Genomic DNA, 19,079 nt, shown 5'->3' on the forward strand with positions numbered 1-19,079 from the left:
ATAAACCTCTCACCTATGTCTGAGCTATTGAAGTCCTCAAATCATGGTTTAAAGACTTCAAGGTGCAGAGAATCCTCCAGCAAGTGACCCGTGCCCCATGCTGCAGAGGAAGGCGAAAACCCCCTAGGGCCTCTTCCAATCTGCCCTGGAGGAAAATTCTTTCCCAACCCCAAATATGGCGATCAGCTGAACCCTGAGCATGTGGGCAAGATTCACCAGCCAGATACCTAGGAAAGAATTCTCTGTAGTAACTCAGATCCCACCCCATCTAACATTCTATCACAGGCCATTGGGCCTATTTACCATGAATAGTTAACATGATTTTGGCAATTAATTGATCTTTATCCCATCATACCATCTCCTCCATAAACTTACCGAGTTTAATCTTGAAGCCAGATAGTTCTTTTGCCCCCACTGCTTCCTTTGGAAGGCTGTTCCAGAACTTCACTCCTCTGATGGTTAGAAACCTTCATCTAATTTCAAGTCTAAACTTCCTGATGGCCAGTTTATATCCATTTGTTCTTGTGTCTCATTGGTACCGAGCTTAAATAATTCCTCTCCCTCTCTGGTATTTAGCCCTCTGATATATTTATAGAGAGCAATCATATCTCCCCTCGGCCTTCTTTTGGTTAGGCTAACCAAGCCAAGCTCCTTGAGTCTCCTTTCATAAGACAGGTTTTCCATTCCTCGGATCATCCTAGTAGCCCTTCTCTGTATCTGTTCCAGTTTGAATTCATCCTTCTTAAACATGGGAGACCAGAACTGAACACACTATTCCAGATGAGGTCTCACCAGTGCCTTGTATAATGGTACTAACACCTCCTTATCTCTAGTGGAAATACCTCGCCTGATGCATCCAAAGACCGCATTAGTTTTTTTCACAGCCATATCACATTGGCGGCTCATAGTCATCCTGTGGTCAACCAATACTCCAAGGTCCTTTTCCTTCTCCGTTACTTCTAATTGATGCGTCCCCAGCTTATAACTAAAATTCTTGTTATTAATCCCTAAATGCATGACCTTACACTTCTCACTATTAAATTTCATCCTATTACTATTACTCCAGTTTACAAGGTCATCCAGATCCTCCTGTATGATATCCTGGTCCTTCTCTAAATTGGCAATACCTCCCAGCTTTGTATCATCTGCAGACTTCATTAGCACACACCCACTTTTTGTACTGAGGTCAGTAATAAAAAGATTAAATAAGATCGGTTCCAAACCCAATCCCTGAGGAATTCCACTGGTAACCTCCCTCCAGCCTGACAGTTCACCTTTCAGTATGACCTGCTGTAGTCTCCCCTTTAACCAATTCCTTATCCACCTTTCAATTTTCATATTGATCCCCAACTTCTCCAATTTAACTAATTCCCCATGTGGCACCGTATCAAACACCTTACTGAAATCTAGGTAAATTAGATCCACTGTATTTCCTTTGTCTAAAAAATCTGTTACTTTCTCAAAGAAGGAGATCAGGTTGGCTTGGCACGATCTGCCTTTTGTAAAACCATGTTGTATTTTGTCCCATTTACCATTGACCTCAATGTCCTTAACTACTTTCTCCTTCAAAATTTTTTCCAAGACCTTGCATACTACAGATGTCAAACTAACAGGCCTGTAGTTACCTGGATCACTTTTTTTTCCTTTCTTAAAAATAGGAACTATGTTAGCAATTCTCCAGTCATACGGTACAACCCCTGAGTTTACAGATTCATTAAAAATTCTTGCTAATGGGCTTGCAATTTCATGTGCCAATTCCTTTAGTATTCTTGGATGAAGATTATCTGGGTCCCCCGATTTAGTCCCATTAAGCTGTTTGAGTTTCTCTTCTACCTCAGATATGGTAATATCTACCTCCGTATCTTCATTCCCATTTGTCACGCTACCATTATCCCTAAGATCCTCATTAGCCTCATTAAAGACTGAGGCAAAGTATTTGTTTAGATATTGGGCCATGCCTAGATTATCCTTAACCTCCACTCCATCCTCAGTGATTAGCGGTCCCACTTCTTCTTTCTTTGTTTTCTTATTTGTCTGGCTATAGAACCTTTTACTATTGGTTTTAATTCCCTTTGCAAGGTCCAACTCTACTTGACTTTTAGCCTTTCTCACTTTATTCCTATATGTTCTGACCTAAATAAAGTAGCTTTCCTTGCTGATCCCTCCCATCTTCCACTCCCTGTATGCTTTCTGCTTTTCTTAATCACCTCTCTGAGATGCTTGCTCATTCAGCTTGGTCTACAACTCCTGCCTATGATTTTTTTCCCCTTTCTTGGGATGCAGGCTTCTGGTAGCTATGGGATTGGGCTGTGCTACCAGTTCTTTTCCATTCCGCCTCGCTGTCCCTCTTCAAGGACCCCACTCATGATATATTGCTCCTTGAGTAGGTTTGTGCTCTGCTGGCGATGGAGGAGGTTCCACAGGATCACCGAAGTCAGGGTTGCTATTACCAGTACTTTCTGGTGCCCAAATCCAAAGGAGGTGAAAAGCCCATTCTCAAACTTTATGGCCTCAACAAATACATCAGGTACATGAGATTCTGCATAGTCACTCTATTGACTACTCTCCCCGCGTTGTCTCAGAAAGACTGGTTTGCTCCATGGGACCTTCAGGATGCCGACTTTCATGTGACCATTTTGCAGAGCCACAGAAAATTCCTTTGATTCATCGTAGCAGAGGGCCTTTTCTAGTATACAGTGCTTCCCTTCGGAATCTCTTCTGCCCCTTGGGTTTTTACCAGATACATGGCCATTATCACAGGATATCTCAGAAAGGGATCCACATCTACATGACTGGTTACTTAGGGGCAGATCCAGAGAAGAAGTCCTTTCTCACTTCAACACTACACTGCATTTGCTCGACCATATGGGTCTAATCCGAAATACTGGGAAGTCAACTTGGGTTCCGACTCAGTAAATAGAATTCATTGGGGTCCTAATACAGTCTGAGTTTGTGTTTCCGCTGACTGTTTTCAGGAGATTCAGCAGCTCTGCCTCAGTCTCAGCCTTCCACGACAGTTCAGATGTCCCTGAAGCTCTTGTGTCATATGTTTTGCGTGCAGGTGATCCAGTTTGCACGGTTGCACCTTCACCTCTTTCACATATGACTCAGAACAGTTTACTGTCCGACTCCTTGCTCTTTGGACAAATTGGTCCTGGACTCCTTACTGTGGTGGATGCTCCTTGAGAGTATTTGTCAAGTTATTCCTTTCATCCAGCCCTTACCACCCAGGACTGTTGTCACCGACACCTCCCTGATGGGCTGGGGAGCACGTCTGCAGTCACTGAAAGTCAAAGGTCTGTGGTTGAAGCAGGAGTCCTCTCTGCATATCAACGTGAGAGCACAAGCAATGTCAATAGCATTCTTCAGTGACATTTCCATATTGGACTTTGCAGGGCTACTACGTGCTTGTCCATATATACATTTGTGAACCAGTATGCCATTACTTCATCTTCGAGGGTGGATGCAACCTTCAGAAGGGTTATTCCTTATTTAGGTAGACTCTGAGCCCTGCCTCCTGGAAGGGGTACTGCTTGTGAGTCACCTAAGTGAAATACATGATTGCATCTATTCAAAGAAGAAATGGTTACTTACTGTAATTGGTTCTTTGAGATGTTATGCAGACGTGCTTTGATGTCTCATCTCCTGGGTATTCAGCGTGAAGGAATCAAGGGGGTTGTAGCCGTGCCACCTCATATAACCAGGGGAGGAGGGGCTAGGGGTGTGAGCACTACCCCTGTAAGGCAAAATGCTCCGGCTCCGTTGTGGTAGGCCCGCACACACCTAAATGGAATACACATTTGCACCACATCTTAAGAATTTGTTACAGTAAGTAACCATTTCATTTTCTTCAGGGGTGACCCGAGCTTCTGCAATAACCTCGCAACACTTTCAAGATGCTGGGATGGGTCATAGTTTCAGATGGATAGTTGATGGGGCTCCAGCCTGTTACACTGCCTCCTGTGCAACGAGCACATGATTTACTTGGCACTATCTGCAGTGCTGGGCTTGGCATAGTCATTTATCATTTGTGTACTCTTATAACACTTAGGGGCCCTAATAATGAACCGGGACCCTGTTGAGCTCGGTGCTGTAGAAACTCAGAACCAAAAGGCTGTTCCTACCTGGGGTTGGCTGTGGCTCCCTCTTTCTGCACTAAAGGCTGGTATAGTCCAGACTAAAGCTGATTTACCTCACAACATGACACCCCAGCTGATGATGCAAGATGCTTGGCTATCCCATTCTGTGGGGCGGGGGGGAAGAAGGATTTATCAATCTTGTATGGCGGCCCTTCCCATTACAAAAACTACCCATCTTATACATGCAAGACATGAGGTTGTAACTTTGCACCTGTATTGATTCTTTTCTCTAGGAGAAAAGTGAGTAATTTAAACACCTCTTTTGTGAGGATTTGAACAGACTTCAGGAATAGGTTTCCTTTGATGTTGGCTGTATCTCCACATGTGGAATGAGCAAGAGCGGCTGAATCTGGCATTGATATTCATAGATATGTATGGCTCTGATCATCAGGCCTTCATACAAAGATATAGATCCTTAATTTCTATCCGCTGAAAGCAGAGGCAAATCTAATGAATGCCAAAGAAACTAAAACTATCGTTAGTTTCCTCAGGTCTTTGGCTCTGTCTTTAATCCCACCTTCTTCTTCTTATCGCTATGACAGAGGGAGGAACTGATGAGTACCTTCTAAGAATCCAATGTGTTATAGAACTAATGTGTTCAAGTGTGGACATTTTATAGTCAGAGTGCTTTGTCATCTTCGACTTACTTACCATGAGCAATGAAAACCTCCAAATTTTTTAGAAGCGCCTGAGCCTGTAGTCAGCCTGCCAATCTCATCCTTGAAGGATGTTCCAATGCGAGGAAGACTTTTTACTCCTAACACCCTGGGTTCCCTCAGACACACGGTTCCTCAGCAGGACTGCAACTCAGAATGCCCATGAATCTAATACCACCAGAAAGAAATGTTACAGGAAATCCAAACCCCCCTCCCAGCTACAAAAGAAAAGTGATAGGAGGACTGTATTCAGGTATTTCATTATGTTTAAAATGCATGGGTTTGAGCCCTCCTGTTAGATGTCAAATTTCTCAATGTGTGTTTTCAGAGTTAGGAACGGTGTCTCTAGGAATCATGCCTCTTTCAAAGTGTCTGGCTACATGCTCTGACCTGACAATTACCTACTGTATACCCATGGGGAGACTGAGAACTATCCTGTGCTTTATCTGAGTTTTAAGAGGAAGATGACAGAGACAAATTTTGGGTATTGCTTTTATTCTGATGTCTGCACTGCATATATTCCAGAAATTTTTACATAAAGTGGAAGTGTTCACTTAACTTGGACCAGTTGGGTGATCAAGAACTGTGCTCTGCCAGGAATCAAAGATTCAGTCTGTGCCAACATGGGTATGGTAGAACCTTTAGTGTTCAAGATAAACTACCCTAAATCCAATCTCCTCCCAAACAGACGACTGTAGGCAGTGGGAGTCCTGCTAATTACTACTCAGTGCAAAGCTTTCTTTGTCAGGAGGGAGTACAGAGTTCTACCGTACTGAGCTGATCGTTCTGTCAAAATTTCAGGGGAGCAAACTCTCACTGTGTAGTGTTCAAGGGTGTGGGGGCTCCTACATGCCAGTACAGAGTGTAGAGATGTACCACTATGCAAATCTCCAATGCCTACTGCCTAGGGAGCCAAATAAGGAATTGCTTTAAACTATGCTAGCCAAGGGGCTGGAATGGGAGCTGCTGTACAAGGCATGAGGATTCCTACCTCTGCCATCTCAGACATCTGCCTGTCAGCTGGCTCAGTTATAGAGGATGACCGAAGACTTTGCCCCAAGGGAGTAATTGTAATATGAAGCTCTGGGTACCCAACTACTCAGAAATGAGTATATGCCTTTATTTTTAAATTGTTTCTAGATTATGCTAATGTCAGCAATTGAGTGAGTTCTGCTTCCTTTGGATACCATATAATAACTGCATGAGTAGCAGTCAGTCAAGTTCCATTTTTCTTGACCTGACAGTCTTATAAAGAACATAATCAAGACTTTCCACAGAGAAAATTGGGTTGTGATCCTAACCATAAAGCTCATTGTAGAGTTTTAATTTGTGCTACTCACACCAGGACATTAAAAAAAACAGAAACCCAGTTGCAATTATTCTGAAATTGAATAACTTTTTGTTTTCATTTTAGTTAAGAACAGCATTGGACAGGATAGAAGAGATGGAGATGACCAACAGCCACTTGATGAAAAGGCTGGAGAAGATGAAGGCAAACAGGACTGCGCTTCTAGCTCAACAATAGAAGAAAGTATTAGAAAATGGAACAAGTTGTGCACTGCTCCTTGAAATAACTAGCCCTTAGCTTGTTTTAATACAGACTTTAATTGGCACAAACTATTTGAACACTGAGCTGTTCAGTAATATTTTAGTTGCAGAATTAAATGGCATACCTTTTGTAACTTATGAGAGAATGAAAAATTTGAATTCCTATGTGAATGATGGTGATTTTTATTTAGCAGTTTAATTGTAGAGTCAGAGCTGAAGCACCATGCTGTATGATTGACTTATTACTAGAAAACATTTGTTTTCACAACTGTGGAATCAGGTTTACTTAAACTTTTTTTCAGCTGCTTTAATGATGCTTGAAGACAACTGCATGAGTTCAAGAGGACACAGTCTTTTAAAAAATAACAAATGTACTTGCTCAAGACATCACACAGCACAAGTGCCTTCTATATGGTGCAATTTAGACTTCAAATATGTTAGAACTAACCTTTGAAAGCAGATAACATTTATTTTAAGATACAGTTTTGGGGTCTATGTTCATTAAAGTTTATAAATTTTGATGGAAAGGTGCATTTTTGTAATATTTAAATTTATATAAAAATAAAAAATAGGGACTATTATAAAACTTGCTTTTTTGCATGGGTGATAGCACATCTGAGTTCTAGCTTATTTTGCCAAGGAAGTACTAGCTCAGCTACTCTTAATATAAAAACAGGGACTTTAATCACAGAAGATGGTTTATTGTACTTTGTAAACTTGTATAGCAACTGCTGCTTATGTGTGGAATGAAACTTTAGGGTGGAAGGAGAGGTGAGGAAATGTCTGAGGAGTTCATTAAATGGACACTGTACTGGCTAGAAATGAGTGGCTTTTTTATATACAATCTTACAGAGCTATAATCTATATAGACATTTAAACCAAACTGCTCGCTTTACCTGTGACATTCTGTAAGGTGCTCTAGTAAACATTTGGGAGGGCATTAAATGTTCTTACATTTGCTATTTGAGTTATAAGTACAGATAAAAGGTGGGTTTAACTTTTAGAGATCAGAGCTAAAGTGGATGTTTATCAAAAAAAAATTTCTGAAGTAAAGTCTTGCATACAGATCTTCACAGCTCTCTATCAGGAAATCTGCTCCCTTTTGAGGCACCTCAGCTGCATCCTGAGAGAGGGATGCTTTTAACATGGCTGGAACATTTCAGTACATCAGTCTCTAATGTAGCTCTTTGCTGCTGTATTTCACTATAAGTTACAGTAGTTGAATATAGACAGTTTTACTTCTGAAATACTCTTTCCTGAAAGGCAGTATGACAAACTCCTTTCTTCCATTAGTCATCCAGTTTTATCCCCCTTGTATGAAACAATGGGATACACCAGTGAGTCCATCCAACTGAAGTATTCAACACCTCTCAAAAACTTTATACAGGTCTGGCAGATTAGCAAGCTGCAAAATGTTGCCATCTTCTGTGAAGTGTTTAGGAGGCAAAAGGTGGGTCCTAAAAGCTTTGTAAATAACATGTTCCACAGTCCATTTCCAAGATGTTGAACCAGATCCAAGCTCTTCACTCTGAAACAAAAGTTTGGTTTTAAAACACAACTACTCTAGTTTTATAGAAATGTAGCTCTTTTAATTTTATAGAAATTTAGATTTGATACATTTTTCAAAACCTTGACTTTTTCCCTACTAAAACAGCTACAGCTGGAAGTGCTAAATCATTTACTTTAGTGTTTGCGGATTAGTTCACTATCTTGATAAATAAAAGAAGCCACTTGTCAGCCTCCAGGTAACCACAGCCCCTCACTACCATAAAGCAAACTGTGCTAGCTCTAAATTAAGCTAGAGAAAAGGTTTGAGTCAAAATACCTTTCAAACATTTCCAGTGCAGAGTTTGGGTGTAAAAATCAAACTAGTCTAGCACTTTATATGAAGTGCTCCTCTTGAAAGGAGAACAGCGGCTCCTTCTGCAAATGTTCTGCTTAGGCTAGTAGTAGAAGTACTTAGCTTTGCATAGCTAACACACAAAAAATAACTATGAACTGGACTGTTTTCTGGCACAACAATAGTTTATGCAAGTCCAGTCATGCAACTCACTTGCAAGGGACTGGGTTGACAAATGTCAGCATAATTTGGGCTGTGGATTGTTCGTGAGATATACCTTTTCAGCTCAAGCTGAGTTTGCAGGGGATTGTAGGTAGAAAATATTTTCCCCTACAATCAGCAAACACAACTGCCACCATTGAGTCATCTTCTGCCATTTTAATCACTTAAAGGGTCTAATTTTTGTGGAGATTTTACTGAAACAATCTTAGAAATGGGCTAGAAGGGACCTCAAGCGGTCATCTAGTCCAGTGCCAGTCCACAAGCTGCTGGTCTGCGCACACACTGGAAAAAAAGAAAATTGCCAGTCCCCCACATCAGATAGCTTGAGAAACACTGATTTAGTCCACCCCTCTGCTGAGACAGGATTGAGGAGAAGTAGAGAGGTGTTTGCCTACCCTGTTCTAAAAAGTGGGATTTGACAGCCACCTCACGTAACCTGTTTCACTGCTTAACCTTGCCTTAGAATGTTTTTCCTAATATCAAACCTAAGCGCATTACTACTTGTCCTACCCGCCCTGCACATGGAGGACTCATCCCCATCCTTATAATAGTCCTTCACATGCTTGAAGATTTATCGTCCCCAACTCAGCCTTCTCTTCTAGTTTAAACAAGTCCAATTTAACCTTTCCTCATAGGGCATGTTTTCTAAGCTTTTCTGGGTTTCTCGCCTCTGGATGCTCCAATTAGTCCACATCCTTAAGTATGGAACCAAAACTGGATACAATACTCCAGCTGATGCCTCCCCACTGCCAAGTGGAACAGAACAATTATATCCTGTTTTATATAAAACACTTGTTAATACACCCTAGAATGACATTGTAATGCTATAAAAAAAATACACAGAGGGCAGGGGGGAGAAGAGGAGCAAGAATGTGCATCAGTTTTTCCACAAATTCTTGGCTCAAATTGGATTAGGATCTCTTGTAGCTCAGCTCAATGTCCTAACAGGGGGAGATGCCTTAGTTTTCTGGTTTGAGAAACTGTGAAATTACAGGTAGTAGTATTATTGCTTTTGCATTATTAAGAAGAAACTCAAATTCCACACAACATGACTAATCAATTTTTGGAAAGTGCTTAGTTGATACTGATTTGGGCACCCTGAAAGAGTAATTAGGCATTTAAGAGATTCAGCCCAAACATACACTTTTTGGAGGTACATGAACCAGTTAGTCTTTGGGAGAAGTTACCCTGTATCGAAGCTGTGGGGCAATGTTTTTAGAGCTTATTCTCAGTGTTTTCTTTCTAAGCACATGGGAATTCCTTATTTAATGACTTTTCTAAATACACGTTCTTTTTGCCCTGTAAAAGCAGCCCTCTTCAAAGGATAAGCCTGTGTATTCTTTCAGAACCCTGTTGCACTGTTATTCAGTTCACCCGATTCCACAGAGTGGGAGACTAGTCATGAAAGCTGTTTTTACAATTCAACACAAGTGATTTACCCAGGTGACTGCAGCAGCATATGCAGTTACTGTACCTGCTGGTTAGTCAAGTCAGATTCCTCCACTATATACTGCTTTCTAATGGAGTAAAACATGGCACATTCTTTACTGAGGCTTTCAAAACATTCTTTTTCTTCATCCCAGTTTACCTGTCAAAGCAGAAATTTGATAAGAGCAGACATTTTGTTTCAGAATCTGAAATAATTTTGAAGGAACATTACTGCTAATTACTAGTCAGTCAACTTAATGCCTGGTTAATTAAAAGTCAAAATAGGCTACTGTCTTGGCCATTTGGTGGTGTAAGGTTAGGATACAGAGAAAGCAAAGCATAGCCTAAAAGTCTGCCTATCTTTGAAAGTAAAATCTTTTTTAAAGTTTCTGAACATTCATTTTAATGTATTCTTATATAGTGAGTATTTAGCAATGAATGGACTTAAGCAATCAGTGCAGTTTTCCTTTTAGAAGAGAAAGTTTAGAGCATAGCCCCTATGTCAGCATCTGTATTACCATTATGATAATTACGACTTTGGCAGATATTTAAAAATGCTGTGTATGGTCATTTGAGGCAGGAATGTTGGCAGTTGTACTTTTGCACCAACTGCTTCTGTCAGAACTGGGCCTATGCCATTCTGTATGAACTCTTCTCCCCACATCAATTTCTGGTGAATTTCTTAGTGGTTGAATTATTGCATGCCTGCCTATTAGTAATTTCATTTTAGAGAACATCTAAAAACGACGAAGAAAAAAGGTAACATTTGCAGACTCGTTAGCTTCCCCATTAACTAACTGCTGAACAGCACCATACCTCTGTGGCTAAGCGAAGGATAAACATAGGTAGTCCCTCCAATGGTGGAACATAGTTGTCTATCAGGAGGGGTAATCCAGTAAGGTTTCCATCCTGTAAGCATAACATTTCCTTTACATGTTGAAATATCTATGATTTACCTGCTAGCCATATCAACACACTGCTGTTTGCTGGACAGTAAGTGATTGTATTTATCAGGTGGGTACTAGCCTTAAAGCAAATCAAAAATATTAAATATAGATTCCTATTGTGCATTACCAACACCTAAGAGTTAGACAAATAACCTTATGACATAAAAGCAATAGCAGTAGTCACCTCATCAATTTCAAAAGAGAAATAGTCTTTCAGCATTTCAGTCTTCTTTTTTAGAAACTCGACAATGTATTCAGCAAGTCCTTCCTTTGGGCCATCTTCTTCTGTCCAGCCACTTTCAGTGTTCTCCAAGGCTAGCATAGCCAGATCATACAGCGGAGCTGGCTCCTGTAAGTGACCATGAGGTACGATACAATCATCACTACCACCCATACACTTCACCCCTTCAAAATCCAGATGTTCCTCATGAAGCAGTCAATTATTTTTTCCCCCGGAGAATACAGAAGTATCTTTACAAACACTCCCTTCTCTAAAGACCACTGCAAAATACAGTGGCATATTAAACGCCAAATGTTAACACTTCCTAATACATTTCTGATGAAGCTAGAGCAAAACAGAAGGAATGTTTTTACACAATCTAGTACATTAACAAACACTGACGCTGTTTAAGGAACAGAATCTGACTCTAATAATAAAGCAACCACTACCAGAATAAGGCAGAGGGTTGCAGGAAGAGAAAGGATGATTAAGGTAGCTGAATCCTGACCAAGAGAATTCCAGCTCTGTCTCTGCCCAAGAGTTCTTATGTGATGCTAGACAATTCACTTAGACCAGTTTTTTACAGGTGGTCATTAATTATGTGAGCTACCAGACCCATATATGTGAGGTTAAAACTTTTGTATCAGATCATTCTCTCCAAAACCTGCATATAAGATTTGAAGGGAAGTTACACTTACTGACAACCTCAGAACTCCAAAGTTTGCAAAGTCATAAAGAAGAATCTGGTAGAAGAGTTCTTGGCTGAATTGGAGGAAAAGAGTTAATTTGTTATTGAAACAACCATTTCTGTCTAATTTTTTGTCATATGCATATTCTCTCCTTTGCAATGGCAGAATCGTAGAAAAAAGCAATACACCTAACAAACCACTAAATGGCCTGGCAGTGTGTGCACCTTGGGAGTTAAACCGCAGAAAGCTGCTTTACTGTGCAGAAACTTGCCAGTGTAGACAAGGCCTTAGCTACAGAATGAACCTTATTACAGCCTGTTAGAGCTCTATATACTGATGTGTTAGGATCTCATGGCCTGTCTATAAAAACATTTAGTTCAAGCCTGTGGTGCTCTAACTACCTGTGTGGATCTTGCTGGTGCAGGTTAACAGTTCATTAATGCACTCTGATTAATCCCATTTCAAAGAGGGGTAGACCAAAGCACTGTAACAACCAACACATATCATCAGATCTGCATACTGCAGGGTAGATTCACAGCCTATCTTGCCGAGAACTAAATGTTTGTGGAGACAAACCCTTAATCTCCGAACTGTGTGGTGTTAGCCTGGGAGAAAAGGACTCCGATTCTGTGCTGATAAAAGACCGTACATAACTTGATACCTCAAGGCAGCAGGGCCTAGGTTTGGCAGGGTTTTTTTTTGTAGGTTTACACATACAATTTGCATTGTCCTTATATTCTGCAGGCTCTGTAATCAGGCACAGAACTGATTTTAAAAGAATTAGGTTTCTTGATGTTTCAATAACATAGCTATTCAAATGAACGGTATCGGTAAGTGTGATGTACAATCAAATTCCTTTCATCCTCTGGGTTTTTAGTCAGTGGGACACAACACAGTAAAGTGCATTTTAATGATGTAGCAGTAGCCCATACATTTTGCAGGATCAATACAAAAAAATAAGATGATTAAAAATTTGAGGTCTTTCACACTTGAGTGTTCATCAAATCACAATTTGGCTAGATTTCAAAGGCAGCATTCACAGTACCTTTGTACCTCTTTCTTATTTTTACTACTCAGTTGTGTTCACCAGTTATTTCAGTTGTTAACACATCTAACAGCATGAATCAGTACGTTTACCTGAGTTGGGTGGTATTGAGAAGATACAGCTTTGTCTGGTATTGTGCCAGTGCCCACTGTGGGCTAACACAACCAACAAACGAGTGATCACGTAGCATCTCCTGAAGACCTGGAATAATACATCTAACAACATGAGGTCGTATAAATTCCCCCCAGCCCAGATCTGCTATAGTCTGCAAAGTATCTTGATTATTCAAGTTGTGAAAATCTCAAACTACTACTTGAATACTACTATACACTTCAGTCCAAAATAAATAATAAACTAAAAACTACCAAGGAAATTCTAAACACTCCAATAGTTTAATCCTAAAATAGATAAACACAATGTATGAATGAGAAAGGTTCTATTAAATTCGAAATTAAATTAAAATCTTGAATATTTTACTTGAATTTTATCACATTTTACTGGAGAAGTTCCTGGTTGGAAAAGAATAATAAATACCAAACATGCCTAAAAGAAAGCTGGTAATGCAAAAAACCCCTCCACAATAAAATCCAATTTAAAAATTGACCCTGCTGTTGTGCCTACTCGGGCTATACTCACCACTGATACCAAGTATATACGCAGATCAGGGTTCTTAGCTTTTTATTTGCTTTCCCAGAAGAAATTTCTGTCCTCATTGTTTAGAAAAAGTGAGCTTATAATAAAAAGTGAGACTCTTCAAATGAAGCTCTGTTCCACTTTAACGCCGCTGCCTCTTTTGCCCCACCCCTGGCCAACGGGGGGCGAGGGGGGGGGCCGCAAAAGGAGTAGCTGCCTCAAGTCCGGGGATTTAAAAGGGCCGCTACCGGAGCCCCGGGCCCTTTAAATCGCCACTGGAGCCCTGGGCAGCACAGGCCAGGCAGTGTAGAGGGGCTGGCTGGGGAGACGCTGACCCCCGCTCCCAGCCCTGTCGCTTCAGGGGCTGGAGCCAGCCCCCGTACCGGTAAGTCTTCTGACACTTTTATAACTCATCAGGGGTGAAAGTAACACCGATGTATTTCACTTTTACAAGCCTTTCTGGTATGTATTTCAGAGACTTAATGGAGGTAACACAAAATGGAACAGTTACTCAAATTCTGACTGCTATCATTCTGGGAAGTTTTTTGGTGGCTACAAAATAGCTGCAACTACAATGCCTTAATATTTAAGCACTGAATGGGTGAACTAGATACACCAGGATATGACATTTTGCACTCAGTACTAGCAGCCAGCATTGAGGAGTTTCAGGAGATGATTATTAAACCCTTTGATTGCTAGGAGTCAAGATTTCTTAGCCTTAGCAGCTAACGCAGTTATCTACAGATGCTGGCCTTCTTAGCTGTGGAATTTCCCTGAACCTTGTTACCAACCAATTAAAATTAACTAGACAAAAACTGTCATGCCATATGATTTCCAATACCTAGACCAGCTTAATAGGGCTGGAATGTTTGAATGGATGCCACTCCTATTGCATTTAAATCTCACTAACAAACAAGGATTGTGCTGTGCAGCAGATGTAAAGTGAAACACCACCTGAGAGGAAACTGCCCTAAGCATCTGCAAGATGGGAATAGTATTTTACCTGTCACAATGAAAGTGGTTCCCTTTTCCTCATTCAAGTAAAAATGGCATGCACAAACTACAGCAGTTTAATTAATCTGTCCCATCATTGTTTCCACTATAAATCTATTTTCAGAGACTTGCAACTAGGCAATAAAAAATTCCTGTGAACATGGCTTACCCTTGAACATCTCTGCATGCAAATTAGAGAACAAAAAAGAAAAAAAAAATGTATCTTTTTGTTTTACAAAAGTTCCATTGTTTAAGAAATCTCACTTTGTCCCTGTATCCAGAGCAAATAAACACAGAACCTTGCCATTTAGCCTGCAATTTTGCAGGCTGTTCATCTATGGGGTGAGTTAATACCTGTATCTGGAATGGAAAAAAGCCTTACATTAAATTAGCGCATTTTGTTTAGTAATGTGGTTTAATATGCAGGCTCACTAAAGGGTAAACCAGCCCTTAGACAAAGTGTGCACCTCTCCCTTTCTACGTGGAAAATGTCCGTGCAGAAGCAGATCATCATGGTTTAAAAAACTTAATACAAATTTTGCTCTGACAGTTGGATTAATTGAACACGGTTCCGGTTTAGCAGGTCAATCTGCAAGCTAAAGAAACATGTACAAAAGCCCCAGCAAGCTTTCTTTTGTAACAAACAGACTTCTTGTACCACTTCTATAGAATTATCTTAAGTAGTCCAAGCAATCATGTGTTTAACTGTCAGAAAAATAACCATCTTGAGGAACAATTGACTTGCATACTTGCATGTGCTTGGCTACTAATTTCCTCTTGCAGAGTCAACACACTGGTTAGGTTAATAATCCTTCTCTTAGGGGTGCAGGCAGCAGTCATTCCCTTTCTGGTATCATCTTCCTCCATTTCCACATCCGAGCCTGTCCACTGTCTCTTTCTGCAATACAGAGACAAAGCTCATTAGGATGATATACAAGTATATACGCAGCAGTGAAGTGTGGTAACCCTACATTAAACCGCAATCAGGAAACCCATCTAGCTTTCAAAGAAAGAAAGATTGTTTTGGTTAATTTCCAAGGCACTATTTGACAAAACAGGGCAACTGTCAAGGCTATTTAGGGATCCATCTTACTAATCACATTGGACAAATTAACCGTTTAAAGGCCCAACTCAACACCCATCAAATTCAACAGGAGTTAGACCAGTCCCTAAAGAAGATACCACAAAAGCTCCTGTGTGTTCCTTAACTACATTTGATTTTCTTCAGTATAATGAAAAATAAGCTCTCTCCCTGATAGCTCTGGACAAACTGTAAGAGCAGCTCTAGTGGACAAGGCCTATTACCAGGGCCTCCCCTGACTGGCTGCTCTGGGAATCCTCTTTTAAGAGTTTTGCATATAGTTAAATAGCCCCAGGTCAGATTATCTTTTATAGAGAATATCTGCAAGACTGGAGAAGGAACACTGTGTAACCTCCCTGCACATTGAGTTTCCTCCTGTACTTAATCCTCCCTACATGAACATAAGGGATTGTGATTCATACATGATCACCTTAAATAAAACATACCCTATTTACTTTTCACCATTTATGCTGTTTGTTTCCTTTATATTCATCTCTCACCTTGGAAAATGGTCATTTTCACTTTCTGATTCTCCAGCAGCAGCTCAAGGCTTGTGTGTTATGGTTTAAAAAAGAGTTTAATTCCTCATGAAAGTTCAAGACAATATTTGTTCATATTTTGTTTTATAGCTTTCCTGATCCCTTTTTCTTAAAAAAGCACCCAAACTTGACTGCACACCTGCATAAACAGCAGGGTGAACTGATTTAAATCACCTATTTTAACCATGATTCAAATCAACAACCAGAAAACCCTGATTTGAATAATCAATATTAATTGTTTTGTATTTGTACATTTTAGTTATTGTCACAAAGAAAAGCTGATTCTCATTGGTTGGTAACTATTAAAACATGTTGATATCCAACTAATTACACTAAATTTGGTGCTTCTTTTTGCTAACCAGAAGGATGCACTATACCTATTACATTTATTTAAGCAACTATAAAACTTAACTTACATTTATTCAGATTCTAAATTTTATTATTTTTTATAATGAGTGATACTACTCTTATTTACTAGATATTAATTTGCTTTACTTGCCATTTGTATCAAACTCTATTTGGATGGAAATTCAATTATAAAATGCACAAAAACAGCATTTAATTTTTCTTAAATGTTCTGGATAAAAAAGTTTGTTTCTTATAAAAACATATTTTGCATTTAAAATTAATAGATTTACTAAACAAAAGAAGTATCAACTATAGCCAGTGAACTGAACCGACTGCTTCTCATCACCATATCCATCAAGATTTTAGAACTAGCAGATCTCATCCTCCCACATCTAGTTTTTATTCATAGATTGGAAGGGGGAAAAGAGCTTTCCTGATTTTTCAAATGCAACTAGTTTCTTAGCTTTGAATGAACTACTCATTGAGCTCTACTAGTTGAATAAACCAAGATTGAGAAAATATTGTTTACACCTGCAGAAAAGTTTACTGTTGTCAAAAGCTGGTTTAGCACTTCAACAACTCTGATTACAGGTGCTTAGCAAGTGACTACTACCAGTTAAGTGGTCTGACTTTCTTTAAAAACTTGGCAGCAAGTAGGTACTGCTAAATATTTTTTTTATTTAAAAATTTAAACATTATAATTTTAGGCCTTAACATACATTGTCAATTTAAAATTTAATTTTCAATGGGTTTACTTCTTAAAATTAAAACATATTTAATATAAATTTAAAATATCTGATTTAAATTAAAAATATTTTTTTAAATTTAAAAACATCAATTTTTATCCACTCTGATATAAAGACAACAATACAACTATCCAGCATAGATTTTTACCTAGTAGGGACTGTTTCAGGAGTCAGCCTTCCACTTTCCTTCTGCCCCTCTGGTGCCATCACTGAATCCCCCTGTGCAGCAACTATTGTATCAAAGTCATTGAGATCTTCCATTTCCGTATCCCGCTGTCTGGATCTGCCATCAGAAAGTCCTATACCATCATCTAGGGTCACCGCTGTATGCCCTGTACTCAAGGGTTTGTTTGTAGGCTGAAGGAAAGCATCCAGCTTCTGGTCTCGGGAATCGGTGCGGACCATCTGGTGGGCATAGACTTTATCACCTGTTCCTTTAGCTGTGAAAGAGGAGCTTGCTACTGATTTAACAACCTCAGTGGAAGAGCATTCAGCTCCTGGGATCAAAGTCTTCATTGCAAAAATAAGGGAGGGGAGAGGAGAGGAGAAATTCAGCGTCATCAGGAGACTGTACATGCCTATGTATCTCTCTAAAGGTGACATTTACCCTTGTATGATTGGCCCCTTAAATCTCATTTAAGACCAATTTAAGTGCTTGCGGGCCCTCTGCCCAGGGTGAATTTCACCCGAATGAAATCATCTTTATTGTTAAGAAATTGTTAATCTTTAAATGTTCTGAAGATGCAATCCCCTAACAAATAAGCACATTAAAAATTGTTTTAAAAGAGATTTAATTAAAATTATTATTCTTTAGATACTATTTTACAATAGTCTACTTACAAAAGAATTCTAATCTTAGAAATATAATCCAATCACTTTTTAAACACGTTTTTATGTGCTTGTTTATTATAATAAACAAGAGTTTTATCCCTAGCAATGCTATACTATATTTGGTATTCGTCCTGCCTAGTGTCAGAAGTGTAAAAAAACCTAACCTATATGTGTGTGTTTATTAGGTTAGATAGTTACTTTGTATGTATGTAAAATACAATATTTTGAAATTAACAAAATTATGCAAAAACAAAAATTGGTAGTGTTAAATAAATACATGATTCTACTTAAGTAAGTAAGTTAGTATTTAAGTATAAACCTAAATATTAAATTCAATAAATGTATAACAGTAAATCTATTAATTTAATACACTGTAAAAGATTAAACATTAATAAGAGTCCATTTAAAATTCACCCTTCTGTCTGAAAATATCTTCTCGTTATTTGAAAACCCAAGATGACTGACTGAAAGATAAAGAAAAATGTTTTTCCTTATATTTTTTTCAGTCTGTTTTCATTGTGCATTTGACAGCACTTTGTGTATAATCATTTCCATTGTTTATATAGGTCTTTCACGCAGAAACAAGACAGAGAAAAAACAATGGCAAGGAGACTTAAAGTCCTATATAAATAAGAACATTTATATTTAAAGTGATACTGTCAACTTCAAATCTAATCAGTTTGGGGGAGGAAGTAATTTCAGGTACACTGACTTTAAGTCTCCTTGCCACTGTTTTTTTCTCTGTCTTATTTCTGTAGATTTGAAGTTGACAGTGTCACTTTAAAATATAAATGTTGGCAAACACACTTCATAAATGGACAGCACAGCTCTCAGGAGACTATCCACAGTACAACACGAGTATCTGGCCCAGACTAGATTCTAATCTTGAATTTAGAATACTAGCTACTACAGGCTATTAACACAGTGAAGACGTGTCATCTCTTAATAGTTATATTCTCACCTGGGTGAAGTACATCCTTGAAGAGTTAGAGCCCAGTAATTTGCTCTCTATATGTTGCTGCACACACTCTAGGATACTGTCTTCATGAAGAAAATGGACTTCGTGCTTTGTAGGATGCACATTCACATCTACATTCTGAGGGGCTATTTCCAGGCTGCAAAACATTTTAAAGGAAAACTGACCGAAAAATATCCCACTGATGGAAGAGTGTGT

At 39.2% G+C, this 19,079-nt stretch overlaps 2 protein-coding genes across 11 annotated transcripts in view; one reads left to right on the top strand and one right to left on the bottom strand.

Moving 5' to 3' along the window:
- Nucleotides 1-7,165, top strand: part of LRRFIP2 (LRR binding FLII interacting protein 2) — a 138,089-nt gene extending 130,924 nt beyond the window's left edge. For all 7 annotated transcript variants that reach the window (XM_073333006.1, XM_073333000.1, XM_073333001.1 and 4 more), the window contains one exon: nucleotides 6,210-7,165. In XM_073333006.1, coding sequence (XP_073189107.1) covers nucleotides 6,210-6,320 — 111 coding nt within the window. In that variant the 3' untranslated portion in view covers nucleotides 6,321-7,165. The remainder of the gene's footprint in view (nucleotides 1-6,209) is intronic.
- The window catches only part of MLH1 (mutL homolog 1), a 34,239-nt gene continuing 20,433 nt past the window's right edge, over nucleotides 5,274-19,079 (bottom strand). For 3 of the 4 annotated variants that reach the window (XM_073332995.1, XM_073332998.1, XM_073332999.1), the window contains 9 exons: nucleotides 18,867-19,020; nucleotides 17,223-17,584; nucleotides 15,110-15,258; nucleotides 12,827-12,935; nucleotides 11,699-11,762; nucleotides 10,965-11,129; nucleotides 10,650-10,742; nucleotides 9,880-9,993; nucleotides 5,274-7,871 (listed from right to left, as the gene is read on the bottom strand). In XM_073332995.1, coding sequence (XP_073189096.1) covers nucleotides 7,704-7,871; nucleotides 9,880-9,993; nucleotides 10,650-10,742; nucleotides 10,965-11,129; nucleotides 11,699-11,762; nucleotides 12,827-12,935; nucleotides 15,110-15,258; nucleotides 17,223-17,584; nucleotides 18,867-19,020 — 1,378 coding nt within the window. In that variant the 3' untranslated portion in view covers nucleotides 5,274-7,703. The remainder of the gene's footprint in view (nucleotides 7,872-9,879; nucleotides 9,994-10,649; nucleotides 10,743-10,964; nucleotides 11,130-11,698; nucleotides 11,763-12,826; nucleotides 12,936-15,109; nucleotides 15,259-17,222; nucleotides 17,585-18,866; nucleotides 19,021-19,079) is intronic. The other variant, XM_073332997.1, reaches the window with a different exon arrangement.

This window comes from Lepidochelys kempii, chromosome 2 (assembly GCF_965140265.1).
Source record: "Lepidochelys kempii isolate rLepKem1 chromosome 2, rLepKem1.hap2, whole genome shotgun sequence".
Lineage (NCBI taxonomy): Eukaryota > Metazoa > Chordata > Testudines > Cheloniidae > Lepidochelys > Lepidochelys kempii.